This window comes from Artibeus jamaicensis, unplaced genomic scaffold, assembly GCF_021234435.1.
Source record: "Artibeus jamaicensis isolate MK-2021 breed Jamaican fruit bat unplaced genomic scaffold, CSHL_Jam_final scaffold_3307, whole genome shotgun sequence".
In the NCBI taxonomy this organism is placed as follows: domain Eukaryota; kingdom Metazoa; phylum Chordata; class Mammalia; order Chiroptera; family Phyllostomidae; genus Artibeus; species Artibeus jamaicensis.
In genome coordinates, this window is record NW_026522040.1 from 11,136,001 (window position 1) to 11,145,506 (window position 9,506).

The following is a 9,506-nucleotide window of genomic DNA, read 5'->3' on the forward strand; positions in this document are numbered from 1 at the left end:
TACATTCATGTTGCCTCCTGCTTGGCCAACACAAGCTTCTATCCTCCTACATGGCCATCTGCTCAACTCCCACACCTCGACCAGCATTTCTGCTCACCTCCCACGTCTTCTATTCGCTCTGACCTGGTCTTCTCTTGGCTAGTTCACATTCAGTCTCTGCCTACAAGACTCCCAACTTTTTATCTCCTTTATCCTAGAAGTCTGATAGCCTACAGCAGCTTCTGTATCCACTGATCTTGCCTCCAGCTTGACCCTCAAACCCATCCAGCCCTCTGATTGGGATTTCTGCTAACCTCCCTCACTATGCCTGTGTGACAGAAGCTTCAGCTTGCATCCCACACCTTCTGTATTCCTTAGCCAAGCCTTCTGCTGGCCTCCCAAACCTTCTGTCTTCTCTGACTGAGATGCCTCCTGACTCCCACACTTTCTGTCTCCACAAACCAGGCCATATCCCACACTTTCTGTATCCTATTACCTGGTTTCATTGCATGTCCCACACCTTCCATCTGCAGCAACCTTGTCCTCTACTCATCTTCCATGCCTTCACACCACCCTGACTCTGACTGCTGCTGCCTTGCAAGAGCTTCCTGTAGACAACATCCGGCCTTCTGCTTGCTTCTCACTCCTTCCCTCTGATCTGACATGGCCTTCTTCTCTCCCACCACAACTTCCTTTTGCTTCCACAAAACCTTCTCCTCTCCTTCAACATCACGACTGGACAAGAGGCTAGCAGGAGACCTGGTGCATTAGGCAAAAAGTGTGGTGTGAAGGGGGGCGTTGACAGTCAATGAGGCCTCTTAGTGGGAGGAGACAGAGAGTTTGGGAGGTGAGCAGAAGGTGTGAGACACAAACAAACAATTCCATTGCAGAATCATGGTGTGGGAGCTGAGAAGAAGACAAGGTCGAAGGGCTGGAGGTGTGTCGAAGGCAAGCCAAAGGCAAGATCAGTGGATACAGAAGGTCTTGCAGGCCAGCAGACTGCCAGGGTGAAGGAGAAAGAGTGTGTGGGAATCATGCAGGAAGCTCACTGGGAGGAAAAAGAACGTAAAGGAACCAAACAGAAAACCAGGTCAGAGCAGATAGAAGGTGTGGGAGGCAAGTAGAAGACCAGGTCACGTGAGAAGGGATTTGTGGGAGACTAGGGAAACACCTGTTCAGGGCAGAGAGATGTGCTGTGAGAAGGAGCAGAAGACCTGGCTGGGGCAGACAGAAGATGTAAGAGGCCAGAAGAAGACCAGGTTTCAGCAGGTTGAAGGTGTTGGGGACACAAAAAGACAGTATCAGAAAATATGGAAGTTGTCCTGGGTCACTACATGGCCTGGATGTTGAAAAAAAGGTGATAGGGCCCAACAGAAGGCCTGGTCAAGGCAGAGGGAAGAAATGGGAGCCCAGAAGAAGTTCTGATGAAAGGGAATGGAGGGTGTCCATGGACATAGATTGGCTTGGTTAGAGTAGAAGAAAAGTGTGGGAGTCAATCAGGAGTGCAGTGTGAGGAGACATAAGGTGTTGGAGTAGAGCAGTAAGCCCAGTGAAGGCAGATAGAAGGTGTCAGAGGTCAGCAATAGCCTGGTTGTGTGTGACAGAAAGTTTGGGAATTAAGCAGGAGGCTCACTAGGTGGAGAAAGAATATGTTGGAGCCCAGCAGAGGACCCATTCAGGACAGAGGGAAGGAGTGGGAGGTGAGCACTAGGGCTAATCTCGTCAGAGTGAAGGTTTTGGCTATGAGCACAAGGTTGGTTCCTGGCAGAGGGAAGGTGCAGGACAGCAGAAGACCCAGTCAGGGTACAAGTAACATGTGAGAGATGAGCAGGGGACATTTTGCACCAGATGGAAGGTGTGGGAGTTGTACAAAAGACCAGGTCAGGGGATACAGAATGTGTCCCTGGTCAACATTTGGCCCATCATGAGGAGACAAAATGTGTGGGAGTCTATGAGGTATCCTACTCAGAGGGCACAGAAGCTTTAGGAAGTAAGCAAAAGGACTGCCTGGGGCAGAAAGTAGTAGGAGGTGAGAAGTAGGTTTGTTCACAGGATAGTAAAGGTTTCAGAACCAATCAGGAGTCAAGATGAGAGGAGACAGAAAGTGTGGGAGTCCTGCAGGAGGCTGCTTAGTTGGAGAAATATCAAGAGGGAGCCAAGCAGAAGACCATGTAAGAGCAGATTGAAGGTGCAAGAGGTGAACAGAGACTGCTCCAGGTGTGGGAGGGGAGCAGAGGGCCTTGTTAGGGCAAGGGTAAGGTGTGTGACCTGAGTAGAAGACCTGTTGGGGTTAGATGGAAGGAGTAGGAGGCTACCAGAAGGCTGGCCCAGGCAGAGGGAAGGTGTGGGAGGTGAACAGAAGACCTGGTCCTCTCTCCATCTCTTACAGGTTCTGTCTCCTTAGCTGTCCTCCCACTCCTTCTCTCTGACCAGACCAGTCCTTCTACAAGGCTCACACTGCTTCCGTCTGCCTTGACCGGGTCTTCTGCTCAGATCCCACACCTTCTGTCTCTGCATAGGGAGCCTCCTGCTTGACTCCCACACTTTCCCTCTCATACAACCAGGTGGTCTTCTGGCCTCCCAAACTGTCCAGTGTCCCTTCACCAGGCTTTCTGCTTACCTACTGCAGCTTCCATCTGCCTTCACAGGCGTTCTACTTCACTCCAACTGGACCATAATCTCCATCCTTGCTTTTGCTTGATTCCCACACTTTTCTTCTCCTCCAACCAGGCCAGCTGCTGTCTTTCAACACCTTCCATACCCTTTGCCCGGGTCATCTTTTGTGTTCCCGCTTCTTCCCTCTACCATAAACGAACCTTCAGCTGGGCTGTGACATCTTCCTTTTTCACCATCCAGGCCCTGTGCTGTCCTCTGGCACCATGCATACCCCCTGACATTGTCTTTTGTGCATCCCCCACACCTTCCATCTGCTGCCACCTGGTCTGTTTCTGACATTCGAGATCTTTCTTCTGCCCCAACCCAGCTTTCTGCTCCCCCCACACACCACACCTTCTCTCTGCCTTGACTAAGTCTTCCAATAGCCTCCCTCACCTTCCAACTCATATGACTTGGTCTTCGGTTCTCCTACAACTTGTGTGTGCTCCCAACTGCTCTTCTGCTCTGCTCCCACAGCTTCCATCTACTCCCACCCAATTTTCTTCTCAGCTATGATGGATTCTGCCTCAGTCAATTGAGACTTCTGCAAGACACCCACTCTTTTTGTACCCTCCAACATTGCAGTCGAGTGGCCTGCAACACCTTCTGTATCCATTTAACTTGCCTTCAGCTTTGCTCCAACACCCTTCCTGTCCTCTACCTTGGCATTCTGCTCAACTTTCACACCATGTCTATGCAATGGATCTCTCTGCTTGTACCCCACACCTTCTGTCTGCCTGAGTAAGCCTTTAGTTTCCTCCCAAGGATGAGTGATTCACTCCCACACTTTGTAGCTCTTCCAACCAGGCCAATTGCTGGCCTCCTACACCTTCTGTATTCTCTGACTTGGTTTTTTGCTTGCCTCCCCTACTTTCCATAAACTCTAACCAAGCTCCTGCTTTACTCCCAGACTTTCCTTCTCCAATGACGTCTGCTGTTGGACTCTGACACCTTCCATATTCCCTGTATTTCTGCTGGTCTCCCATTTCTTCCCTCACTTCTGACCTGGTCTTTGACTGGACTCTGACACCTTCTTTTCCCAACATCCAGGCTCTCTGCTGGCCTTTGACACCTTCCATCTGCTATGATCTGGTCTTCTGTTCTTCTCCCTTACTTTCTGTCTGCTCCAAACTGGTCTTCTTCTGGCCTCCCACACCTTTCAGCTGCTGAAACTTGGTCTTCTGTTTACCTCCCCCACCTTCTTTCTGCTCCAAACTATTCTTTTCAGTTCCAATGAACTCTGTCACCTCCAATGAGCCTCCTGCTTGACTCACACAGTTCCATCTCTTCCAACCAGGTTGCCTACTGGACTCCATCACCTTCTATATCCTGTGATGTGGTCTCCTGCTTGGCTCTGACACCATTTCTGTTTTTCCACAGGGCCTTCTGTTCCCCTCCACCAAACCTTCTGTATCTCCCAATTGAGCCTTCTGCTTTACTCCCACACTTTCTGTCTCTTCCAACCAGGCCTTTTGCTTGCCTTGAACACATTTAATCTCCTCCTACTGATCCTTCTGCTAGTCTCTCACAACTTTGCTCTGGCCTCCCCAGACTTTTTGCTGTCCTCCCACACATTCTGTGTCCTCTGACCAAGCTTCCTGCTTAATCTCACATTTTTTCTCTCCTCCAATGAGGCTTTTCGCTTGCCTCCCATACCTCTGTTTGCTCTAAACTGCTCTTCTGCTGGGTTCCTCCTCCATTTCAACCAAATGAGCCTCCTACTTGACTCACACACTGTCCCCCTCCTCCATCCTGGCCTTCTGCTAGACTCTCACAATTCTGTCTGTCATGACCTGGCCTTCTATTTTTCTTTCACTGCGTTTGTCTGCTTGACCAGGCCTTCTGCTCTCCTCTCACACCTTCTTTATCCTCTGACCAAGCCTCCTGCTTGACTCTCACATGTTTTGTCTTCTCCAACAAGTCCTTCTGCTCACCTCCCACACCTTCCCTCTGTGGTGACCAGGCCTTCTACTATTTCCCTCAACTTCAGTCTCTTCTGACCACTCTGCCTGCACTGCTCTATGTTCTTGCTTTGCCCTTAGGCAGATGCCTTTCTGATTACGCTTCAGTGAGTTGGCTTCTGGAACACCAGAGGCATGGAGAGGAAATACTGTGGTTTTTCTCCTGAAGTTCTTTTTATATCATCTTGCTCACCTCTCTTTCTTTCTGAGGGACCAGTTTTTCAACCTTGTCAGACCTATCGGCCACTGTATTCTGGGCTTAGGACTTTCAGGTGTATTTGTAACCGACACTGGAGGGTGTCTTCTTTTCCACAATCGAGATAATTCTCCTCTCCATACAAGTGACCAGCATACAGGTAGTTTTAGTTTGGTTCTTTGCAGATATCATCCTGAGATAGCTCAGTGTACCCAGGTTGGTCGTCAGTGTTGGGCTCCGTGCAGCACTGGTATCCGCTGGAACTCTGGAGGGCCACTGCTGTTTGTAGTGGGAGGTGTTCAGATATCTCAGGATCAAAGGGCCGGTTCTTGGGGGAATCATGTGGGGACATGTGACTGCCAGATACCATAGAAATGGCCACCAGTGTGGATTCAAGTGGCCATTGCTTTTCAATGTCCTCTTCTTTACAAAAGTCCAAGTCGATGTCACTCAGGCTTAAAAGATCTTCCACCTCAGGTTGATCAAGGTGATTGTAGTGAATGGTTAACACACAGCCCGTGCTTCTGCTCTCCTCACCATGATTCTCCACTAGGTCACTGCATGAAGCATCAAGATCCTCACTCAGCATCGTCTCCCCACTGTTGGGAATGGAAGTCTCCTCTGCACCAGGAGTGTCGGAGGCTCTCTCTGTGGTATCATGCCTCGCTGAAGATTCTCCAAAGAGGGAAGTGATTTCCTCTCCAAATATCCTACAGCAATTTTCAATCAGAAATTGAATAAGCAGATTATTCTTTTTTATAAACTCACTTTCTAGTTCTAAGCTGAAGGAAGCTGGAGGCCAAAGCATGCTTGGAGCAATACACACTGCTAAATTAAACGCAGTCATCTGATTGAATGAAGAATGTTGTTCGATGTTGTGTAATACTCCAAAAAGGTACCGTAAGAGAACAATATTGGCTCTTGGAAGCTGGTCTAACAGTCTTTGAATTTTATTTATTTTCTGTTCATCATTTTCTTCATCCATTACAGAGACCCAGTGATCAAAGAGATCTGATGACAAAATACTCCCAGGAATATGTTTTAGGAAATCTTTAAAAACAGATGCTATCACAAAAATAGACTCCTGGTCTAGGTGGACTTCGACTCCGGAATCTAGTTTTTCTTTCAGCTCTCTGCAAGATTTCATGCTGGCTGACTGTCTGAATATTCCTTTGGTGAGGGGTCCTTTCTGATGAACACAAAAAAGCATGTCCCAGACAGGTTTGGGCAGATTGTCATGCCTGCAGAGATTTGGCAGAGACACTCCAAACAGCTGTCCTGACACAGGAGAGGTTGGTGAGGTGGGCAAGTTATCCAGGTGAGTGCTAGGGCCTCGCCCAAAGAGCCACTTGGTGATAGACCTTCTCCTTGGGAAGGTCTTCTGAGCTAAGGGACTCAGCGACTGGGCCACAGCCAGGCATCTGGGCTTCAGGGTGAACTGGCACCGCATGTCCTGGGGCAGCTCTTCCATGAGGCCCCACCCCCTCCAAATATTAGCAAATCAGATCTGGCAACACATTAAAAATATAATGCACCATGATCAAGCAGGATTTATCCCAGTGGTACAATATTGGCAAATTAACAAATGTGATACATCGCACAAATAAAATGAAAGATAAAAATCACATGACCATATCAATAGATTCAAAAAAAGCATTTGATAAGATCCAGTACCCATTTATGATGAAGTCTAAGCAAAATAGAATAGAAAGATCACACCTCAGCATAATATTGGCCATGTATGAAAAACTTACAGCCAACATCATACTTAAAGGGCAGAAAACAAAAATGTCTCCCTCAAGATCTGGAACGAGACAGGGATGTCTTCTGTCACCACTCTTATTCTACATAGTATTGGAAGTTCTAGCCACAGCAATCAGACAAGAAGAAATAAGAGGAATACAAATTGGAAAAAAGTAAAATTGTAAATATTTGCAGATGATATATTGTTCATATGAACCCCACCAAAAATGTACTAGACTTAATAAACAAATTCTGCAAAGTAACAGTTTAGAAAAGCAATATTTAGAAATCAATGCCATTTTTATATACCAATAATCAACTATCAGAAAGAGAAACTAAGAAACCTATTTACTACTGCAACAAAAAATAATGTATTTAAGAGTAAATTTAACAAAGAAGGTAAAACACTTGTACTCAGAAAACTGTAGTACACTGAAGAAAGAAATTAAAGAAGACACAAATAAGTGGAAACATATACCTTGTTTATGGATTAGAAGCATTAATACCCTTAAAATGCCCACACTATCCAAAGAAATCTATGGATTACTATTAAAATAGTAATATTTTAATATTACTATTTAATGTTAATATTTTAATAGTAATATTAAATAGGAATTACTATTTTAATATTACTATTGTAATATTGCACTACCAGTGCAATATTTCACAGATCTATAACAAATGTTCCAAAAATGTATATGGAACCAAAGAAGACCCAGAATAGCCTCAGCAATTTTGAGTGAGAAGAACGAAATTGGAGATATCACAATACCTGATATCAAAGTATACTTTAAGGCCACAGTAATCAAGACAGCTTGGTACTGGCATAAAAACAGGCATATTGATCAGTGGACCAGAACAGAGACCCCAAAATAAATCCACACCTTTATGGTCAATCCATACTTGACAAAGAAGGCAAGAACATACAATGGAGTAGAGACAGTCTCTTCAATAAATGGATTTGGGAAAACTGGACTGGTACATGCAAAAGATACACATAAACAAGGATAAACTAAAAATGTATAAAAGACTTGAATGTAAGTACTGAAACTATAAAATCCTAGAATAAATCATAGGCAGTAAAATTTCAGATGTCTGGCATACCAATATTTTTTCTCATACATCTCCTAAGGCAAGGGAAACAAAGGAAAAAGTAAGAAAATGAGACTACATAAAATTAAAAAGTTTTTGCACAGCTTAATAAACCATTATCAAAATAAAAGGGGAACCCACTGTATGGGAGAACATATTTGCTAATAACATATATGGCAAGGAATTAATTTCCAAAATATATAAAAAACTTACATAACTTAAAACCGGAAAGACTAACCATCCAATTAAAAAATGGGTAAAGGATCTGAATGGACACTTTTCTAAGAGGACATACAAATGGCCAGTAGATATAAAAAATGCTCAGCATCAGTAGCCATCAGAGAGATACAAATTAAATCCAGAATAAGATATCATCTCGCACCTGTGAGAATGGCCATCATCAATAAATCAATCAACAGCAAGTAGTGTTGAGGATGCCAAGGAAAGAGAACCCTCATGCATTGTTGGTGGGAATGCAGACTGGTGTGGCCACTGGGGAAAATAATATGGAGTTTTCTCCAAAAATTTAGAGTGGAATTCCCTTTTGACCCAGCCATTCCATTTCTGGAAATATATTCTAACAATCCTAAAACACCAATTCAAAAGGATATATGCACCTCTATGTTCATAGCAGTACTAATTACAATAGTCAATATCTGGAAACAGCTCAAAGCCCATCTGTAGGTGAGTGGATAAAAAAAGCTTTGGTACATTTACATATGAAATACTATAAAACAGTAAAAAAATAAGGAAATCTTACATTTTTCAACAGCATGGATGGACCTGGAGATTATTATAATAGGTGAAATAAGTCAGTCAATGACAGACAAATACCATATGATCTCACTTAAATGTAGAATCTAATGAACAAAATAAACTAACAAGCAAAATACAATCAGAGCCATAAAAACATGGAACAAACTGATAGCTGTCAGAGGGGTAGGAAGAGGGGGAACTTGGATGAAAGAAGGTGAAAGGATTAGCCAAAGAACATCTGTGAATGACCCATGGACACACACAACAGTGTGGAGATTGCTTGAGGGTGTCATAGGGCTGGGCTGATGGGGGCAAAGGAGAAAAAATGGAAAAACTCTAATAGCATAAGTAACACAATATACTTAAAAACGAATTTAACAGTGAATCAAATAAAATAGAATAAAAATAATCTAGAAATACTGTGGAGTAGTATATGACTAAATCCCTGGAGTAGTGGCTTACACTCACATTTCTTAAAATAATCTTATTTATGTGAATGTCCAGCATCAGTGACTTCATAATTTGTGGAACTATTTTGAAGCCAACTAATGTTTACCAGGAGCAAATAATTTTTAATCACAATTAAGTTGTTTGTGATATTAGCCTAAAAGTAGAATCTATTTATTTGTTCCTAGAAATTTTATCCTGAACATGAGGCTTTCATAATTGACATTAGGACATGTTCTCTCCCTCTGTGTTTCAACCTATATGTGTATATGTTTAAATTTTTATAATGCAATTATTTACCCTATTACTTATAAAAATAATCTTTATAAGATTGAGCTTCAGTGATAATCAGTGCTTGAAACTCTGAAATCATACCCTTAGGAATAATGGTCAAATCTTCCTTTCTCATTTTTATAAAAACATTAACTCTTTGTTCCATATATTTCCTGGAGATGACATGACTTGCTTACATTTTCTCCCCACTATTCTATGTCTCCACACTCACCTACTTTTTATTTTCCTGGCTTAGTCCAACGAATGCTCAATGATCTAACTCAGACTTGTACACTGATCCTTTACTTAGCAGCTTTAACTTTTTTTTTGAAAATTCTGCTACTAATTGAAAAGTTGTTTGAAAAAATATTTAATTTGAATGTGAAACATCATAATGTATTCCA

At 43.4% G+C, this 9,506-nt stretch overlaps 1 protein-coding gene across 1 annotated transcript; it reads right to left on the bottom strand.

Moving 5' to 3' along the window:
- Positions 1-4,957: 4,957 nt before the first annotated feature.
- On the bottom strand, positions 4,958-6,262 carry LOC119047828 (rho GTPase-activating protein 20-like). The gene has a single exon (XM_037143309.2). It carries the CDS (start codon positions 6,260-6,262, stop codon positions 4,958-4,960), a length of 1,305 nt encoding a protein of 434 aa, XP_036999204.2.
- Between the last annotated feature and the right edge of the window lie 3,244 nt (positions 6,263-9,506).

Coding starts and splice junctions, on each gene's coding strand:
- LOC119047828 (XM_037143309.2), bottom strand. CDS start 6,262: ATGGAAGAGCTGCCCCAGGACATGCGGTGCCAGTTCACCCTGAAGCCC.